This window comes from Carassius auratus, chromosome 44, assembly GCF_003368295.1.
Source record: "Carassius auratus strain Wakin chromosome 44, ASM336829v1, whole genome shotgun sequence".
Taxonomy (NCBI): Eukaryota; Metazoa; Chordata; class Actinopteri; order Cypriniformes; family Cyprinidae; genus Carassius; species Carassius auratus.
In genome coordinates, this window is record NC_039286.1 from 8,171,455 (window position 1) to 8,192,988 (window position 21,534).

Below are 21,534 nucleotides of genomic sequence, written 5' to 3' on the forward strand. Positions count from 1 at the left end.
GAGAGAGAGAAAGCGAGAGAGAGAGAGAGAGAGAGAGAGAGAGAGAGCATTTAGGTAGCATTTATTATTATTATTTTTTAAAGTTACTTTGTGATAGTAATATTGTAAAATGCTGTTACAATTTAAATGATCTGTTTTCTATTTTAATATAAAGTATTTTAAAATGTAATTTATTACTGTATTTTAATATTTTAAAATGATTTGGTGCTCAAGAAACATTTCTGATTATTGTCAATGTTGAAAACAGTTGTGCTGCTTACTATTTCTCTAGAAACTGATAAGTTTTTTTTTTTACTTTGATAAACAGAAAGTTTAGAAGAACATAATTTATTTAAAATATAAATCATTGGTAATATTGTAAATGTCTTTACTGTCATCATTAGTAATGATACTGTCATGATCAGATCATGTTTTCCTAATGAATGTTGTTCAGTTGCTTTGACGCAATATATTTTGTTTAAAGCGCTATATAAATAAAGGTGACTTGACTAGAATTAACTTGATCAATTTAGCATCATTGTGGCCTCAATCCTGCTTTGCATTGAACTGCATGCTTCAGTGCTCTGGAGGTCTTTATAAATCTGTGACTTTATGATTTTATGACTGACAGCTATCCATCCTTGATAACAGATCATAAAGCAAACATGTCTTTAATAGCCATCATTATTTGGACACTCACAACCTGCATCTGGAGTAAGTATATAGAAATTCATATCTTACAGTAAGCATCTTATTTACTCCACAGGAGCTGAAATCAGAATTGTGTAAATTCTGTATATACATTTATAAACACACATATTCTGTCTCATATGCATGCTTTTTACCTGAATGAGCAGTTTACATTATTATATATGTATTATTATTGAAAATAAATGTTATGTTTTGATGTATATGTGTTTTTGTGTCTCTTCAGGTTCAGTGGGGCAGACTTTGACTCAATCTGAAAATCAAACAGTGAATCCTGATCAGACTGTCACTATTCACTGTAAACACACACCAGCATTAAATTGTTGGAATTCAAAAAATAAATCTCAATATTGCATGGCATGGTACCATCAGATTCCTGGAGAAGTTCCTAAACTCCTGATCTATTACACATCAGACAGAGCTTCAGGTGTTTCTTCTAGATTCAGTGGCAGTGAAAGTGGAAACCACATAGATTTTACTCTGACCATCAGTGGAGTCCAGCCTGAAGATTCAGGAGTTTATTACTGTCAGAGTCAACATGACAAGGGTGTCTCTGGCACCACAGACTGGGTGTTCACACAGTGTGAAAGCATCGTACAAAAACCTCTTTGTGAGAGACTGCAGCGCTGCAGCTTTCAGCTTCTGCAGATTTTGATGTTGAAGATCATTATTCACCTCTCTGACTTTATATACACACACACACACACACACACACATTGTTCATTGTTGTCATACACTCCTGACTAACTTATAGATTAAATCTATAATCAATTTATTTTATTAAGACTTTGATATTCAACTCAATTCATATGAAAGATAAAAGCATGTAAAATAATAATATCTAAATTAAATTAACTAAACACTATAGTAAGGGAAAAAATAAAATTAAATAAGAGCAAAATAATAATATATAGTTAATGATTCAAAAAGCAAAATAACATACTTTTATTAAAATGCACCTCTCAGTGCTCCAGGTAACTAGTGGGTAATTCTGATTCATTCATCATGTATTTTATATATAGATTAATTAAGACAAGTATCAGAATGTATCTGCTTCTGTTTGAACTGACTGATATTGTGAAATTTTGTTTGCTTTTTGTAAGATGTTCTTGCAGATGTGAACATGTCACTGTAAGCCCCAGTACAGTAAGAATCTCCTGTATCCTCAGTCTGTCCTCTACTTATGTTCAGTATAAAATCTTGTTCAGATCCACTTTCACTGAACTGATCTGGGACTCCAGATTGAAGTCAACTGTCTCCATAGATCAGGAGTTTAGAAGGTTTCTGCAGATATGTCATCAATGACCTCTGTTGGTCCCAGCTGATAGAGACAGAATCTCCTGCTTTATGAGACAAACTCAGGAGACTGAACCTCTTCATGAGACACTGAGATAAATACAGATAAAGACAAATGTGTCTGCTATAAAGATGCTAAACATAAATAAAAATAAAAAGTTGTGCACAAATTCAAAAACTATCATGTATCCTCACTACATTTAAATTATATTTGTGACCCTTCAAGGAGCCAGGATTAGGAGAAATCATTGTTTCTTAAGTGTGTGGTGTTACACACTAATAATCATCAGTGGAGTTTTAAGATCAAGAAACATTTCATATTATTATCAGTGTTAGTTAATATACTGCTTAATATTTTTGTGTAAACTATTATTATTGTGGACAGAGGCCTGTTTTGCATTAAACTGCATGCTTCAGTGCTCTGGAGGTCTTTAAAGTAAATCTGTGACTTTATGGTTTTATGACAGACAGCTCTCCTTTATGAACAGATCCAAAAGCAAACATGTCTTTAATAGCCATCATTATTTGGACACTCGCAACCTTCATCTGGAGTAAGTATATAGAAATTCATATCATCAACTGATTTACAGAAAAAACTGATTTTTATTCATTATTATTTTTTTTTTTTGTTGCCTGAAGCAGAACACATTAATATTACTGAACTTATATTCTTTGATAATAATGATGTGTTTTTGTGTTTCTTCAGGTTCTGTGGGGCAGATTCTGACTCAATCTGAAAATCAAACAGTGAATCCTGATCAGACTGTCACTATTCACTGTAATCATAAACCAGCATTAAATTCGAAAAATCCAAAAGATACCTCTCAATACAGCATGTCCTGGTATCATCAGATTCCTGGAGAAGTTCCTAAACTCCTGATCTATTACACATCAAACAGAGCTTCAGGTGTTGCTTCTAGATTCAGTGGCAGTGAAAGTGGAAACCACATGGATTTTACTCTGACCATCAGTGGAGTCCAGCCTGAAGATTCAGGAGTTTATTACTGTCAGAGTCAACACAGTAAGACCGGAGACTCAAAGAACCCAGACTGGGTGTTCACACAGTGTGAAAGCATCGTACAAAAACCTCTTTGTGTGAGACTGCAGCGCTGCAGCTTTGAGCTTCTGCAGATGATGATGTTGAAGATCATTATTCACCTCACTGACTCACTGTTTGATAAAACAGAAAAGCGCATGGCCAAAGCAATGAAATGAAAATGAATTTCACAATTTCCTATTCTATTTTTTATCTACTGTAATAATAAATATTTATGTTAGAAACAGCAGCACAATTAAACTCATTTTTATTTAGATCGTTTCCCAAATGTACTTTTTATGGAAATTACTTGTGCCTTCATGTAATTAAATAAAAATACACAGAATTTAATATATTAATAATGATATTAATTTAATTTTAAATTAAATTTAAATTCATTTTTAAATTAATTTTAAGTGTCATTTATTTCACAACCCTATTTTTCTCAAAACAAAATCTATAATATGAAAAAAATATATATAAAATGCCAACACAGTCTCACCCCTATTCGTCACATACTGCCGTTTGGTCATTTCCCCCTCACGTCCATAAGCAACGTTGAGGGTACCCCCTATTCGTCACTTGACAACGTAGAGGAGGGTCGTCCGATATTTGAATGCAAATCCCTCATCTTTGGATTTTGACGAACCTGGCTTATCCATCTAGCGGTTTTTCTGCGCTGGAAAGTATGGTTTCAGGCGATTAATTTTAATGCTGCTAATATTATGTTCATGTATTTTGCAGTAGCATGCTGCGCAAATACTGTTACAATCATTAATTGGTGAAGTGACCATATATTTTATTGGAGCAGAAACCCTGTTCTAAATCGGAATCACGCCTTTTTTCTTTTTTAATATAATTTTGGGCTACATTAAAATGGCATAATTGCAGGACTGCATATTTGCTGTAGGCTTAAACATGCCTTAATTTAAGTGGGATATTTTTAATTGTCGATGGTATATTTGCAATGGCTTATAGTGTATAGTGAGCCTGCTTTGTTTTTTTTTTTTTTTTTTTTTTTTTGCGACCAAAAATAAATAAATAAAAATAACACCTCAACAACAAAAAAATACCAATAGCATACTTTTATAGACCTTTCATCTCAATACTAATTATGAAGTTGTTATAAATAGCCTGCTGCGGAAATGTTTATATTACTTAATATGGACATATCCTTTGGCAAAGAGATGGATGCATTCTGGGGCGTGATGTGTTAAAATGTAATTGCTAACATATACCCATGTTTCCTTAGACATTTCTGCTGACCCCTTTAAAATTTTGAGCGAGGATATAAAATATTAAGACTGTACTTTTTCATTATAATTTATATTTTGGCGCAATTTTGTGCAGCGCGTCACTGTGCGCGACCATCACAGAAACCATTGCCCAGCGCGATTCCACCACGGTAAAGGCGGTCGCACACCGGACGAGACGCGCCGCGTCGCGTCGCGCCACATGTAGGACAACTCGAGGTATCGCACACTGGACGCGCACATTCTAAATGCGTGAGCTCAATTTCGCAGCAAGATGGGAGAGTTTTAACTTCATCTATTATTTTGATTTTAAATATATGATTTTAATTGATAAAAGCTGAGTTAATTAATGAAAATAATCTGTGTTATTATAATAAGTCTGTTATTGTTTTGTTGTATCTGTTGTCTAGGCAACTGTGCTGCTGAAAACGTAACCAAACACTTTGTAATGTTTTATTTGAATGAAACAAGTGTGCTGTACTTTAATTTCAGTTTCAGTTTATAACATCTGGGTTTTTTAATATAAAACTATGCGGATGGCGCTCTGTGGCGCGGCAGAAATTTGAACAGCGTTCTGAGTCGTAGCTGGGCGCCGCGGACAGACGCCGAATGGCGCCGCCGGTGTGTGTACTCACATAGAGAATAAAGTGTTCGAATTTTAAAGACGTGGCGCGACGCGACGCGGCGCTGCGCTTCTCGTCCGGTGTGCGACCCCCTTGAGTCACTTACAACAGTCTAAAGGCGGTCGCACATTGGACGAGAAGCGCCGCGTCGCGTCGCGCCACATGTAGGACAACTCAAGGTATCGCACACCGGACGCGCACATATGCGTGAGCTCAATTTCGCAGCAAGATGGGAGAGTTTTAACTAAATCTATTATTATTATTTTAAATATATAATTTTAATTGATAAAAGCTGAGTTTTGAACGTTAATTAATGAAAAGAATCTGTGTTATTATAATAAGTCTGTTATTGTTTTGTTGTATCTGTTGTCTAGGCAACTGTGCAGCTGAAAACGTAACCAAACACTTTGTAATGTTTTATTTGAATGAAACAAGTGTACTGTATTTTAATTTCAGTTTCAGTTTATAACATCTGGGTTTTTTAATATAAAACTGCGGATGGCGCTCTGTGGCGCGGCAGAAATTTGAACAGCGTTCTGAGTCGTAGCTGGGCGCCGCGGACAGATGCCGAATGGCGCCGCCGGTGTGTGTACACCCATAGAGAATAATGTGTTCGAATTTTAAAGACGTGGCGCGACGCGACGCGGCGCTGCGCTTCCCGTCCGGTGTGCGACCCCCTTAATAAGCAAGAGAAATGAATAGGCATTTAAACGTCCAAAATTAATACAATTACGAATATATATATATATATATATATATATATATATATATATATATATATATATATATATATATATATATATATATATATATATATTAAAAAAACATGGTGTGTGTGTGTGTATACAATCTATTAATAAACTTATTTTGAACGTATAAATGCTTATTAATGGATTATTGCGATATATAAATATATATATACCGTATATCTCTCTCTCTCTGTGTGTGTGTGTGTGTGTTTGTGTGTGTTATTCCTGTTTGTTTATCCATCCATTATAATATGTAGTTTGGTGATCTACTATTTTTTTGATTTGTTCTTCTCTTTTTCTGCAGATTCCTTAATCCCTGTCCTTTAAAAAAAAACAGCACCTCATTACATTAGGCACTTCTAAGAGCCACGTTTGTCTTGTTTATTGTCTTATTTGTATTTTTTTATTGTCTTGTTATTTCTCTCTCTCTCTCTCTCTCACACTCTATCTCTATCTCTCACTCTCTCTCCATCCCTGACTCTCTCCCCTACCATCTGAGTGGTGGTTGTTTTTTAGAGGGACGGAGGAACTGGGTTGCTGCCTCTTCTTCAGTCACTTTAATCAACTGAAAGTGTAAAGGTCGGGATCAAAGAATATAGATTAATTTGTTGGTGTTGTTTTAAGTGCACAATATACCAATTTAATGGATAGAGACTGGCATATAATACCTGATTATTGCACCATATTAAATTTGCAGGAGTCTGCACAATATAGGCCAACCTATAAGATAATATTGCTGTTTGCATGAAGTCTAAGTAAATCAAACTTAAGTTTTGTGAGGAATGCCGGTATTCAAAGATGTTTTATGACTACAGGAAAGCAAACAGCTCGCTTGGCATCTTTATGTTTCATAGTTTTTCTGCACTTAAATAATTTGCCAGCTTGCAAACATCCAGATCTAATATATTACCTTTGATAATGTTAGAAAAGTGATACGTTAAGAAAAGCCTACTGCTGTATGACACATGCTAATAGATTGACTAGCTCTGTCTTGTACTCATGTGTGTTTGGATCCCTGTATGATTTTTAATATTTATATTTTTTATATGGGTGTACATTTCAGAATGACAAAGCCAAAATTCAGGCCTTGCCCAAGCTGCCAGGTCCGTCAGCAGGCTAACCGCAAAACCTGCAGTGCTTGTTTTGCCACACTGCCAAGCAAGCGGTTATTGAAAACTGCAAAAATTAATGATGACTGGGGCCAGAGGGTCATCAAAAACAAAAATGCATCTCGGGTGGTGGCCTCTGCCCAAATAGCTGTAAGTAAAAATGCTCATGCTTCATTTATTGAGTGATAATCAATATTAAGCCTAAAGTACATACAATATTTGGTACCGTGTTTGTTGATGGATAGAAGACATAGCAGCCATGCTGTGTGCTATGTATCAAGCTTCACATGCGTGCCTGGATGTTGGAAGTTGGCACATCTTGTCAGTATGAAATTTTAGAGAGACAGTCACTTTAAAAACCACACCATACATCCCTATTAAATTTATTTTGCAACACAATATTCTAGACTTATACTTATCTTAAAATACTTGTGTAACTGATGGCAGGGACTAGGGATAGGGATGAGCTATGAATCAAGTAGTACACCAAGCAAACTGTAAATAGTAAATGGACTGCCATATATGTAGTAATGTAGCAACAAAATATATTGGAAATGTGTTAATTACTTTGTTTCATTTCAGGTCCAAAAACTTTCTGCCTTGGGCTATATGCCCATATTATTTATCAGCCAGAGGCACATGGGCACAGGAAAATTGATTGCAGATGTAGTAACGCATCTGCCACCGACGCAGAACAACACACGTTTCTTAACCAGCATGAAGAGGGCATATGACTTCATGATCAAACTGGATGGTAAGATAAGTTTTATGTATAGTTCATTAGTGTTTGTCGTTGATTTCTTTGACAATTTGTACTGAAGTCATATTTTTGCTATCTTCACAACAGATGTGTCCCAGCCCCAGCAAGACCAGCCCCAGCAAGACCAGCCCCTAGACCAGCCCCAGCAAGACCAGCCCCTAGACCAGCCCCAGCAAGACCAGCCCCTAGACCAGCTAATCCCACAAGACCACCAACTGATTACACTTGAACTATGTCCAATCGTCTCTCAGGCTCAGCAGCATGTGGAGCTTCTACCACCAAGGAAAAGACAAAGTAAGTAAGCTTGCATTCCACCACATCTGTAAATTTGTCCTATGTTTTTTTTGCAATTACTGCACAATATAAAACAAGTTACAAATGGAGAATTTCACCTCTTTTAATTAATTAAGCCACTCCTCCAAGATACTGAATATAAAATTCTCAACCTTTTTCCCTTGCACCTTAAGCCCCACCATCCAGCCCAGGCCAAGACAGACAAGCCCCACCATCCATCCAACCTCAACTAAAGAAAAGACAAAGTAATCTTGCCTTGCACCCCATCTGTAAATTGGCCCCATGGTTTTGTAATCATTGTATTAAAGCTGCAGAAGGTAACTTTTGTAAAAATATATTTTTTACATATTTGTTAAACCTGTCATTATGTCCTGACAGTAGAATATGAGACAGATAATTTGTGAAAAAATCAAGCTCCTCTGGCTCCTCCCAGTGCTCCTATCGCCATTTGCAAAAAGTCATCCGCTCCCGGTAAAAAACAACCAATCAGAGCTGCGGTCCGTAACTTTGTTTGTGTTCAAAATGTAGAAAAATGTATATAATAAGCGAGTACATCATGAATCCGTTTTCCAAACCGTGTTTTTAGCTTGTCCTGAATCACTAGGGAACACATATAATAAGTGTTTATATTCGGACTATTTTAGATTGCTTCGGGGGTACCGCGGCAGAGTAACCCAGTACCTTTGTGATTCTTCATAGACATAAACAGAGAGAAGTAGCTCCGGCTACGATGTTCTTCCGCAACACGCAAGCAGTTCTGTTTATTAAGCGTCAAAAGTTACCTACCGCAGCTTTAATATAAAATAAGTTAACCAATGTGAATTTCACCCCCTTCTATTAATTAAGCCACTTCTCCAAGATACTGAATATATAATTCTTAATCTTTTCCCCTTGCACCTTAAGCCACAGGTACAGGAGCCACACAAGCCCCACCCTCGACCCTGGCCAAAAAGAAGAAAACAAAAAGCAAGTAGACATTATTTGCACCCCATTGTGTATATTTGTTTCTATTCTTTGTACCCCATGTGTATATCATTGGGTGTAAAGTTGTTTCTGCATGTAGCCCCCTTTTAATTGGACCAAACTCAGGGTGTATTCACACTTGGTCTCTTTCAGCCCTCAAAGTGAACTAAGAACAGTGATTCATATATGAACACCTCAATCAAACTCAGACCCATTTGAAGTGAACCAAAGTTTTTTCTTGCCTTTGTCATTTAAGGTTGCAAATGCAGTCGACAGACAATTTATCCATATGATAAAATATTGGAAAGACGGATGAATGGGGTAAGATGTAGAACCATATTTTTCATTAGGCTGTCTGATTATCTCATATTGTCTCATCTTTCAATCCAAATGTGACAAAACAGAAACTGAGCAGTAGGTATCAAACTTTTTCAACTATCAACCCTCTCACAAGAAAAAAAAGTATACTTCAAGTTAATTTTATGAAGTATACATTTAACTGTAGTTTAACTTTAATAACATTTTATTAGCTTCATGCTTTCTTTTTTGTCCACACTTGAATGTCTGTAAGTTTCATAAAGGCAACATTTTAAACAAAGAATTTGAGAAAATCAAATTTGTGTTAAAGACTGCGACTTGAATTACAAGCTGTTTAATATTTGATGATCATGTTATTTTACATTTGTGTGAGTAATTTACTATCACTTGGTTCAGCTTTTTCTTCTCGTTTGTTTAGTTTCTGTACTAAATTATGTGCCATAGCGGATCCTATCGTATGACAGTGAAAACATTGATAGCTGGAAAATTCAGTCAATGGTGGGGAAAGAGTAAAGTACAATTAAAGTAAATTCTGATGTACTGATGCCAGTGGACTAGCCTAGACAAAATTTCAGATATGCTGAATAAGAAACATATCTGTTTTATATCAATATTCTAAATGATATTTTCACAAGTTTCATAAGACTGTATATGAAAACTATGTAAAGAAAAAAAGTTTATTTAATAGGCTACTCGATAAAAACCGTTAACAAAACTAAAAGCCAATTATACTTTGAATACTTAATTATACGTTTAACTATATCTCGATCAAAAGATAGAGTACAAGTAAAGGCCAAATATAATTGGACTTTTCTCTCAGTATAAGTCAAGTACACTTAAGTGTAATAATTGTATTTCTACAAAGTACATAAAGTATATTTTTGAGAATTATAAAATTTAAGCATAAAGTATACTTTTTTATTGTTTGTTTAAAATAAGTATACTAATAGAAAACTTGAATTAACTTATTTTTTGTAAGGGACATACTGTAAATCCAAAACAAAAACAACAATGCAAATAGAATGCAACAGCATATTCTTATTTTTTATTGAGCTTACAAAAAATACATAAGTACTCTTGTCAACTTAATGATGTTCCAAGTAAGAACAGCAGTATAGAGAGCTAAGTAAAAACATCATTATTTGAATGGTAAAACCATTACAGTAACTTCACTAAATTGATTGTGTGTGTGTGTGTGTGTGGGTGTGGGTGTGGGTGTGGGTGTGTGTGTGTGTGTGGGTGTGTGTGTGTGTGTGTGTGTGTGTGTGTGTGTGTGTGTGTGTGTGTGTGTGTGTGTGTGTGTGTGTGTGCATGTTTCTGCAGGGGAAGGCAGCAGAGGTGAAAGTGCGTTGGCTACCTTGCTCTTCCTGGTAAGTGATGGCTGACGTAATTTAGTCAATAGCTACACAGTCTTAGTGTTTTAAAACCTGGTAACTTTCAGCCTTCAAAGTGAATTTTGAAGTAAAAGTGGGACCGCTAATTGTTTTGGGCACAAAGAACTATCTAAGTGAACTGAACTAAACACATGAGAACATGTGCACACCAGCCTTCAAGTAGTCATCTGGCTCAAGTTTGGTCATATGACATCTGAAGCAAATACATTCTAACCTGTTTGCCCCATACATTTGCTAACTCTGTTTGGGCTATTTTATAAAGTGTTTGCTGTACAGTTAGATAAACAGCATACAGTTCTTTTTACAAAGTGAAACCTCCCATTATGAACCAAATGTAGTCCAATTTAAAAGGCCTGTGAACAACTCTTTCTTTGTGTTCACATTATGAGTTCACTTAGAGATGATGCAGATCACTTTCTAGTCCACTTCAGCTCTCAGGGGGTCTTAAGCCCAATTCATAGTTAAATGTAGATGTGACGCAGATGCCTTTGTTGTGCCATTGCGTCTTTGCTGACCCCCTCTGCGGCCGACATAGAGGCCTTTAATCACATTTCTGTTCCCACACCGTTGTGGTGAGTATTTGTATAGCAACACGGTTAAGCCGATTTTAAAACGGCTTAACCATTTAAAAATGGTTGACTGTAGGGATGACTGTGTCCAAGCGACTGAGTCCAGTTTTCACTTGAACAAAATGACTGATGCTTGACAAACACCATATAAAATAAACCAAAATAAATTATCCCACAGAAAAAGGGTAAACCTTTATTTTAGATGACATATCTTCAAACTTGAGCCAGAAGACTAGTTGTGAGCTGTACTGTATATGCTGTGTGTAAGATGACTTTTGGACTCTTTACAGTGGCAGAGTCTGGGAGGACACCTGGGAGCCGGCCAGCAAATTCGCCTGATGACTAATACTGTTTTACTATTTGTTTTGTATATATTTCTCAATAATTAAATTCACTATTGTTACATTTTATGATTTGTCTGTCAATCATTGACTGCACTGAATAATTAATGTGTCATGACTTTGTGCTGTATTTGATGGGAAAAGTGAGACGAAAGTTGCATGTAGTGACAGTCAAGTCACCTTTATTTACAGCTTATAGCACTTTTTACAATACAGATTGTATCAAAGCAGCTTCACAGTGATAACAGGAAAATAATACAACAAAGTTTCTTTTTAGAAGAAAATTACATCCTCGTCCACCTTAAGGCAGATTAGCAAGCCAATCTTAGCAACTAAAAAAATCTAAAGCCAAGGCAACCAGAACAAGTACCAAATTGGCATTATACTAACTTATGATGAAAATTTTAGTTAGTATTGATGGTAATTTTGGAGCAAAGTAAATGGGCTCCTATTCCTGGTGACAGGATGTATTACTGAATCCTTTTTTACCTCTGATCGCTAGCATACAACACTGTTTGTTTTTGTTCTCATGGTTGTCTGTTCAGATCAATTATGAGAGTTCTTAAGACATTTTAAACATTCCCAATGAAGAGAAGAGGCACATTTATCAATTTTCATCAATGGTACCTAGGTCAGCAATGATTTTTCAGGCTCAGGCCATTTTTTCATATCCTTTGCCTCATACAAAGACAGATTGGTGTCAAATTTCACAAATAATCTCATCCTTCCTCTGTGTCAACAATCAACATACAGTATGTGCATGACATAAAGTGATCAGACTTAAGAGATCAGAAAGACCGGAGACATGAGCCTGGGAAACTGTTAAAGCCAGAAACAATTTCAGCTTGGCCATCAATATAATTTTAAAGTCTAATGTTTTCTTGTCATAAAACCAGGGAGAGAGGTAGGTTTCCTATGTTACCCTGACAATAGGGAGCGTTCCAGGACACTAAGGACCTCAATCTGTTCACACTGAATGACTTGACTGTGGGCCGGTTTACTAAGGCCCATGTCAGTGGTAGGAAATCTAAGGCCTGGTTGTGCAATGTGGGCCTCATGTCTTCATGATCAAAGGCTTCTGATCTTAATTATCAGGAAAATGTTGCATTATACATAAAATACACTCAGTCCCCACTTATTCTAACCATAACTCGGTTTTGTTTTTATTCTCCATGCCAAGTATGCATAGGTGTAAAATACTTGAGTAATTTTACTTGATTACTGTACTTACAGGTAAGTATTATTTTTGGGGATTTGTACTTCACTCAAGTACAGTTTAAACTGACTACTTGAACTTGATTATATTTCTGAAGAAACAACTACTTTTTACTCCTTACAATTTTATTTCATCTTGAAAAGTACATTATATTTTTACATTATCTTATGCACATTAAATATGGTAAACAGAAGCTCAAACGTGTGCCTGACGTGAGAACTTATGATCATTGTTTTCATGCATCAAACACACATATTTCTACTTCAATTATGACTTTCATCAGGTAAATGTCTGGCTTCAAAAGTTCAGGTAAATGTCTGGCTTCAAAAGATATAGCAAAGTTGCATTTTCCCGCCCAAAAAGGTTTATTGATAATTTGTTCTGTTTTTATATAGCCAATAGCTATGTTATATTATTAGCTGAATGCACAAAACTGAGTGCAAATAAAATCTGTGATGATAATTTTTTGGTGGAATTTTTTTTATTAAATGTTACAAATCTCCAAAAAAGTGTTTAGATAAACATTATATGCTAAATTAATTGTTCATGTTTAGTGATGTTTTTATCAGGTGGTGGATAAGTTGTATTTACAATGTCATTAAGTGAATCATTAAGTAGGAATTAGGACTGTCAGTGAATAGTTTTTTTAATCTTAATAATTACATGCTTTTCTCATTAATCTAATTGGTCACAAATAATTCTTTATCAAAATGTGTTAAATCTCTAAATGCCCCAAACAAACATTTAAAAGATGAATTGTCCTTTTAGCAGTGACATTGTTGAATAGACAAAACATATAAAGTGGCCTTTAAAAACTTTAACGTTGTATGTTTTAATTCTAGGACTCTCCTCATTAATTCAACGCATTCTTGTATTCTGTCTGGAATATATTTCTAGCCTCTCCATCACATCTTGCTCTTTAAAGGGATAGTTTACCCAAAAATTAATATTCTCTCACTTTTTACTTAACCTCTGTCATTCCAGATGTTCATGACTTTCTTTCTTCACATGAACACAAGCAAGATTTTTTGTCCATATAATGCAAGGGGACAGGACCACTTCAGAAACCACACGAAGGGAACATGACGGTAAAGATTTAAATATTGTTATTTGTTTTTTTCTTAAATATGCCTATAGTTTCACTTCAGAAGACAGTGATTCATTAATGGGGTTGCATGGTCTGTCATATTTTATTTGTGTATAGTTTTTCAAGTGTCATTTTTGGATTTCCCATACACTTGCATTATATAAAGAGAAATGATTTTTACACAATTTAAACACTTAGTTTGTGTTCATCTGATAAATAAAAGTCATATAGGATGGCATGAGGGTTGAAATGATGGAGTTTCCTTTTAATCCCTTTCCGTTTTATTTGTATTTTTCAGTGTTCCGCTGTTTCATTTTAATTGTTGTTGTTGAACTAAATATACATGTTTGACCTGTGCCATTGCATTTTTCGTTCTCTTTTAATTGAGTAAACTTGTACTTTCACTTGAGTAAAATTTTTGCTACCTTTTTACAACTCTGCAAGTATGAGCTCTAATTTAAACCTACCTCAATTAAAAAAAAGTAAATAATGTTGCTTTAAGCTGCAGTGGTTGTGCAATAGCTTCATGATATAATGCGTTGTGTGTAGGTTGAAAGATGAGCAATAGACTGTGGCTTTGATGTGTTTCAATCTGGCTACATCTTACTTTGTTTGTGTTTAATATGTTGGGTGTATGATAAAATAATATTTTAAGTCTTATGTGTGAAGCATTTGAACTCAAGGCATCCCTCTGGGGACCATAAAAGAGGATATTGCCTGCAAAGTGGACTTCATGATATGTAAAAATTAAAACATTGCCATAGGACTATAGCAAGCACATCACTGGAAAGGTCTCAGCCTCAACAGTAACATATGTGAGTCTGAAGAGAATATATTACTCCTGATTTGAATTACTGACCTCTGCTCTGAACCTTGAACCCAGTACATGTTTGAAGGCTACACACACAGTACCAGCTTTTATAGAAAGCTTTGGACCTTAGCTGTCATGCAGATATGGTGTCCAATGCTTAACCGTAAACACTGTCAAATATGGTAATAAGCTATTTTGACCTAACGATTACATTTTTTAAATCTGATGACACCAGTGTGTTCCCCATCCTACCCCCCCCCCCCCCCCCAAAAAAAAACAGGGTATATCCAAAATTCTACATTGCCAACTTCTGCTTATGAGGAAAATATCACTATATTTTAAAAATACAGCTTCCACTAGAAACGCACCACAGAACACAAGTTACAAGGCTAGTGTTATTTGTAGTTCTTCCGGGCTGGGATGGGTGGACTGCTGTGAATGGGCTTCAACTACACTCAAAAAGTTCAAAACTGAGCAAAGTGTTGTTGCTGGTGACAAAACCGTTGACTAAATATGTACATTGAAGCTATACTGGCGTTGAAGACCCCCTGGCCTGCATTGCAGGATATGGGACTCACATGTGACCCACTCTGCCCACATTGTAGTGTTCTGTCTTACAGCATACTGTAATGTTTTACCAATAATAAGACTGAAATTATATTATTAAAATAATGTATTGAATACCTTGAAAACATCTACATAAATATTGATAGATTTAGCCATATTATCTTTTTGAATAAATGTTATCTGTGTATCCATGTGAGATAGGCAACTCTGGTCCTGGAGGGCCACTATCCTGCAGAGTTTAGCTTCAGCCCTCAGAAAAACTCACCTGCCTGTATCTATCTAGTAATCCCGAAAACACTGATTGCCTTGTTCAGGTGTGTTTAATTAGGGTTGGAGCTAAACTCTGCAGGATAGTGGCCCTCCAGGACCGGAGTTGCCTATCCCTGATGTAAGATGTATCTAGGAATTGGAAAAATTGTCATGATGAAAGCTTATTAAAGCATGAAAGCATTTATTAGCTTATACAATCACAAAAACAACATACATAGCTCAGACACATAACAAAAATCACAAATGTAAAAAGTGAAGAGCATGTCAACTGAATACAAAGACCTGGTAGGGACTGACCCTGTGATAAATGATGGGCAGCTGTGGAGTGATTTGCAGTGGTGGTAGTGCAAAAGTAAACAGTGCAGGGATTTCATCAGTGCAAAACTTTGCTATTTCATATGACTATGGAAAAAAGAGTCTGAGCATAATAGTACTGCTTAACAAAAAGAACACAAAGAAGTTAAAATAGATAGAACAACAGAAACTTATAAATATATATATATATATATATATATATATATATATATTTAAAAGAAAAGTCAAATGGATAGTGGATACTAGACAATAGACAAAGTGATGTAATGGTTGGCGCAGGGTGAGACTCATGCCCCTAATCTTCTCTATGAAATTGAGTTGCTGGTTTGCCCTGGGGACAAAGGACCTCCTCAATGTTGAGCATGACAGAAGACTGCTACTTAACTCCAGCTCCATGCCAAACACAGAACCAGCTTTCCTTACCAACCTGTCCCAGCAGCCCTCCCCAGCACACAACAGCAGAAAAAAGGACTCTGGCCATGTTTAATCTTGCTCAGAGTCACTACTGGTATCGTATTCCTCAGAATGACTATCAAAGTTAATTTCTGTTTCAGTCAGAACTTGAACATAAAATGTCTTTGCATGCTTTGCCAGGCTGTTGCTTGCTTGCTTGTTCTTCAATGTCAAGCTCTTTAGACCTCGGATACCATCTTGAAGCAGGCCCCACGTTTCACCTTACATGTTAAAACACATTGAGCCTTTATTAATTAGAAACATTCAGAAATATTGTAATGTATGCCAATAATAACAAATACATACCTGATGTCACATTAGCAAGCTGGGATGACATCTGCTTCAGGGTGTCTGCACGGGAGCAAAGAGACTTCCAATGCTTGTTCATCTCTGCAATAAGAATCCTCTTCTCCTCCTCAAGTCTCCTTACTGCCATCACAATGTCGAACGCCTTCCTCTTTGTCCTTAGATCTACAGAGTCTGGAATACATGGATGAAACATAAGTCGGTTGTATTTAAGATTAGTGTTTAAAGATTTTCAGGGGTTAAAATCGAGGCATGACAGATTTTGTCCCACTATGTGACTATTTCACACAGTCAACAGAATTGTGTACATACCACCGTGGGTAAGCTGCCATGGCCAAACATTCTCGTCACATAGAATGGTGTCCAATGTCAGTTTTTCTGCATTAGGAACCAAGGTGTTATATTTTTCCACTACAGAATTTAAGATTTTTTTTTCCTCCCTGATCTTTCGGCGGATTCGGGCACGTCCTTTGCATCCGTCACTATCCTTGTAAAGACGCTGGGACTTCCTCTTAACACTTGCCACCAGCTCCTCAATTCGGCTGGCAACAGCGGCAACATCAGCATCATTTGGGGATGTTGTTGCTGAGAGGAAGAAATTAAGAAATAAGAAATATGCTTCTTGATTCCATGAAAAAATGTTATTTGTTGTGTATGAGCAAAATCCAAAACCCTTTTATATTTTTCTGTAACTGAGAGGCTACAATTGTAGCTAAGGTTGAGTATAGTTAGGCTAGTTAGGTTCTTTATTGTCTGCAATTGTTGGAATTGCAGCCAAGATAAGTCAGAAGTGATACATCAAGCACCATATCAAACAGTATAAAACAGTATCTCCTACCTTCTGCCCACTCATTGATATCAATGATCCACCTCTCCAGTTGATTGTCAGAGATGTCCATTTCTGTTTTCATGGCCTCCAGGTTATGCAACTGGCATTGCAGGGCTATTGTGGCCTTCAAACATAAATGACATTGAGGGAAACGCCTACCATTTTGACTATTGTTGATAAGGATTGTGAAGTACCTTCACTATTACATAACTAATAAAATATACAGTATATTCTTATATACATGGACTATCAATATATGTGATATGAACATGTAATATTGTATATCAAGACACTAAAAAATACAACTGACACGACACATACAACCATCCGTACATTTAATATATATTGAAGAATATCTGGGCAAGTGTTATCTATATTTTTGCATAAGGGAAAACTGGTGTCTTTACCTTCCGATATCGGCGGGCAAGGGTAGAAGCCAAGTTGTCAAACTTTTGTTGGTTCCAGCGCATGGCCATGATTGTCAGCATGTCAATGCGTCCTGCAAAAATAAAAAAATATGAGATTTTCACCCTTCTTTCCAGTAGCAGTAGGAGAAGAAAATGTGCAGACTTGAATCACAAACTTTTGAGACATAATAACTTACAGTACAGTACTATGGTACTAATCTGCTGTCTTGTGCCATTTGATTACTGTCCCATGAAAGGGTGAGGTAATTGCACAGGACAGGGAAGACAAAGCATGAAACAGTGATGCAGGACAGTATTTAAATGGCATAGAGCACTATGGCAGGACAGTAGGTGAATGGTACTCTGATGTGTTTTTATTTTCGAACTGCCCTACCTTATTATCCTTACATCAAATAAAATAGGATGATGGTCTTGTAATCGATCCATCCATTTGTGTTTAATATATTCAGATATTTATATTTTCAGAGTCAGCATATATGCATAAGCTCAAAGTGGCTCACCAGTGTAATCAGGATCAAAATTTACTGGTTTCCTTACCCGCTTTTGACATGTGCTTTGTCGTAACAGCAATCCTCGAGAGGAAGGCGTTGCACTGCTCCACCTCTTCGCCAAGAGTCGAACCAGCCCCCTCCTGATATGCTCCACTCCATTTTACCTTTAAAAAAAAAACAAAAAAAACTAAACCTAAGTGGCAACAATCTTATGCAGGATTTCAGGGAAAGAAAATGTAATGGACAATAATTTTTTCTTACCTCACATTTGAAATCATGAGCTTTGGCATGAAAAACAGAAAGAAATGGCCTCATGTTGAGGAGATCCTGAAGCTCAGGGCATTTCTCTGTCACTCTCTGGAGGTAAGGCCAGTACTTGCATGCCACATCCATTGCAAAAAATGTAACTGGCTTACAGGCCATTTGCTTTTGGAGGTACAGGGGGTAGGCAAAGATTTCGCCCCTGAACATATTGAGGGCACGAAGGAGAACCCCATGACGACATACAGCAAGTTCCAGGCCCTCCTCATCTGTTTTTCCTGAGGACTTCTGAGACGTTTCACGAGCCGCTGACCATTGCCCTCCACAGACACCTCTTCCAGAGACCTAAAACATGGAACATGGTTAACAGTCCAAACTTGTTCAAACAAAGTGCTCTGTAGGACTTGGTGTTTTATGGGTAAATATAGTGAAGTTGTGCAAGTGTACATGACTGGTTGAGGTATGGACATAGTCCACGAATCTTGCGACGTCATCATCATTCGCGATGAACACGCCATCAAAGATGGCTTTTTCCTCCGATCTAAATAAAAGAGATACATGTTAAGTTTAAATATTCATATGATTTTCAATTCACAGCAGTTAGTTTCAAAGTAATGGACCATCCATGCACACACAGTACCTAGCTGCACTCTTGAATCTGTAGTGCTTACGGTTTCCATCAACGGATACTGCAAGCATGTCTGGACTGCATGCTGGGCAGTTAAAGTGGTCCTCCTGGCATAATTTGTCCACTTCGAATCGGACAGCTTCCCACTCCAAGAAGCTTTTCCGGAAGCTGTCTGCTGTGATGTTTCCATTCTGTTTCAAAGAAGAGTTCAGTAAAAGAGAACAAAGGAGAACAGTAAAACGGATCAAATACATTTTGGAATGTTTGTACTACATATCAAAGGAAATAAACAATGTGTAGACTTCACTCATACACTATACACTGATGTATTTGGGGGACCTGGCCATTAAAAATACAGGATATTGTTTGACATTCAGTCTAAATCTATACACAAAGAGAGCAACAACAGCTTCCATATTGTTCCATATAGCCTGTGCTATGTTTGGGCCATTAATCCAAGGGAACACTTCTGGGATCAGGAAATAAAATTGAGGAGATGTCAAAGTCTGTAGCCAATGGAGTTGAAGTTGAGATCTTCAGAATGACCTGGGGTTTTTTTTTCAGAAATGTCTCAGTGCAAACTGCTGATAAGAGAACATGAGTTTATGGTTGTTTATAAAGGGTCTAAATTTAACAATTTGTTTCCTAAACAGTGTAAATGTTCATGTGTACTATCATCACCATAATGCCTCATAGTATAATTTATGGATTTACGCATTATTACCACAAATACTTACACGGCCAAAGCGAACAGTGCGTTGATCCAGCATTCTAAGAAATGCTTGGCTAGATATCCCTGGTGCTGCCATCTTCAGCTCTTCAAAAGAAAAAAGGACATCTGTTGCATACACAGTTGAATAGTGAGAAGTGGCCGGCCAGTAGTCATTACGGATCAGGTCATCCACTCCAGGACTCCAAGTGGCTTCACATGCTTTGCATCTAATCTGAGGCAATCTGAGATCATATCGCCCTGGAAAAAGGAATATACACACGTTAAGTCTGACAGACCAAAGTGTGTCATTCTGACAACTGATATGGGAACCCTGTGACTAAGGTGAATCAGGAGGACACTTCTACAAACATTTTGTAAGGCACTCTATTGGAAGTCATACTTTTGTCAGGCAAATTAACTATCCCCATTCAAACAAAGGTTAATTGTTTTCCATCACATACTTTGGGCCCATCCAATCTAAATGAACACACAACCTATTGAAACCTCTAGATTTGCAGCCATGATAAAGAAAATTTCTTGCACAATGTAACATGTATGAATTTAACATATTCATGATCCGTATATGTTGCATAATTGTGATGAGGGAGTATACAAGGTGTGAATCAGCAAATAGCTGTGGGTGAAATTCTGCAGACACTTCTACAGAAGTGACCCCCACCCAAACCTAGTAAGTTCTTCTTACCATTCATTGTAACCACAACTCATGGACTGTCCTGCCGATGACACTGGACGATACTCGTTGAACAACCGCATATTGTCTCTGCATCTCCAAAGGTACAAGACGCTCTGAAAAAAAAAAAAACACATGGATAAGCATTAAAGAATAACATTTATTTACTGGCAACTATTTTAAACCAAGATGTACTTGACGGCTTCTTCGACCTATCAGTTTTTCAGTCAAGTCTAAGAATGTGACTTTAAGAACTACAAACTTACCACACTGGGTTAGACCCTCTCCACAACACAAGTTGTGGGAGGCAATGGATTAAAGAATGCATGGGTCAATCGAATCCCTGTTGTGGAACACGTGACCTCGGTGGACCCTGACATCACACTGGCCACAGAGGAATGGGTGTGGTCGGCAGTCACAACAACGGATAACGGCTGGACCATTTCCACAATGTTGGCAGATCCGTTTTGCCACATGTTGACCAGTCCGGGGTCTCTCTTTCTCCCACCACCCTGATATGAGGCTCTTTCGGGTCAACCAGTCTGTTGAGGCTTGAAGTGCCGTTTCATCCTCATGTATGTCCTCAAACATGAGCTTTAAGCTCTTGAAGGAAGGACTCTGTTAAACAAGGCAAAATATTTAAAAACAGTAAGTTTATTATAATAAAAGAGAATAGCATTGAACAATGGCCAATTTATAATAAATGAACATACTGTTTGAAACCCAGTGAAGTCAAAATAATAACACACTGCAGTAATGGAAAGAAAGTCACTGGTCATTTCCGCACTGGTTTCCGGAGCCCTGACTATGAGAGACACCAGTCTTTCGACTCTGGCTGTGACTGGGACCTGATGAGCAACATTTTTTTTACTTTTTACACTCAATGACACAAACTTTACCTGATGCTAGACACAGGTACGTAATAATAACCTCAGATATGTTCTAATTCAGACCCATGACTTGATCATGTTGTATACCATTCCAAGATGCAAAACTAGATCTGCAGTCTACATATTAATTAACATTAATGTAATAAAAAAATTGTACCTGCTTGTTTCCGGATGATCTGGGCCTGCT

At 36.8% G+C, this 21,534-nt stretch overlaps 2 protein-coding genes and 1 gene segment (V, D, J or C); 2 read left to right on the forward strand and 1 right to left on the reverse strand.

Moving 5' to 3' along the window:
* Positions 1–2,456: 2,456 nt before the first annotated feature.
* Positions 2,457–3,198, forward strand: LOC113061938 (immunoglobulin kappa variable 3-11-like). The segment is given in 2 exon segments: positions 2,457–2,534; positions 2,690–3,198. Coding segments are annotated over 2 exon segments (558 nt in total).
* A 906-nt stretch (positions 3,199–4,104) lies between these two features.
* LOC113062369 (uncharacterized) lies at positions 4,105–11,461 on the forward strand. 3 transcript variants are annotated; one of them, XM_026232187.1, is made up of 10 exons: positions 4,105–4,424; positions 5,949–6,223; positions 6,708–6,903; positions 7,336–7,507; positions 7,601–7,807; positions 7,981–8,052; positions 8,711–8,773; positions 9,027–9,091; positions 10,412–10,458; positions 11,342–11,461. In XM_026232187.1, exons 3-10 carry the CDS (start codon positions 6,709–6,711, stop codon positions 11,388–11,390), a joined length of 870 nt encoding a protein of 289 aa, XP_026087972.1. In that variant the 5' UTR covers positions 4,105–4,424; positions 5,949–6,223; position 6,708; the 3' UTR covers positions 11,391–11,461. The 3 variants fall into 3 exon arrangements, with proteins under 3 accessions (XP_026087972.1, XP_026087973.1, XP_026087971.1); XM_026232186.1 differs by lacking the exon at positions 4,105–4,424 and having other exon boundaries at positions 5,776–6,223; XM_026232188.1 differs by lacking the exons at positions 4,105–4,424; positions 9,027–9,091 and having other exon boundaries at positions 5,765–6,223.
* A 4,428-nt stretch (positions 11,462–15,889) lies between these two features.
* LOC113062363 (uncharacterized) lies at positions 15,890–20,482 on the reverse strand. Its single transcript, XM_026232177.1, has 11 exons — positions 20,470–20,482; positions 19,792–20,024; positions 19,067–19,245; positions 18,874–18,967; positions 18,427–18,771; positions 18,212–18,329; positions 17,654–17,745; positions 17,256–17,370; positions 16,730–17,002; positions 16,418–16,591; positions 15,890–16,332 (listed from the first exon to the last, which is right to left on the reverse strand). Exons 1-11 carry the CDS (start codon positions 20,474–20,476, stop codon positions 16,142–16,144), a joined length of 1,821 nt encoding a protein of 606 aa, XP_026087962.1. The 5' UTR covers positions 20,477–20,482; the 3' UTR covers positions 15,890–16,141.
* Between the last annotated feature and the right edge of the window lie 1,052 nt (positions 20,483–21,534).

Bases quoted from the DNA above. Each gene is read 5' to 3' on its own strand.
- LOC113062369 (XM_026232187.1), top strand. From the start codon at position 6,709: ATGACAAAGCCAAAATTCAGGCCTTGCCCAAGCTGCCAGGTCCGTCAG. The intron at 7,508-7,600 runs GTAAGATAAGTT...TCTTCACAACAG, and splicing joins CTTCATGATCAAACTGGATG to ATGTGTCCCAGCCCCAGCAA. The intron at 8,774-9,026 runs GCAAGTAGACAT...TTGTCATTTAAG, and splicing joins CAAAAAGAAGAAAACAAAAA to GTTGCAAATGCAGTCGACAG.
- LOC113062363 (XM_026232177.1), bottom strand. The intron at 18,330-18,426 runs GTAAGAAAAAAT...TTTTTTTTAAAG, and splicing joins CTCATGATTTCAAATGTGAG to GTAAAATGGAGTGGAGCATA. The intron at 17,746-18,211 runs GTAAGGAAACCA...TTATTTTTGCAG, and splicing joins AAAGCACATGTCAAAAGCGG to GACGCATTGACATGCTGACA.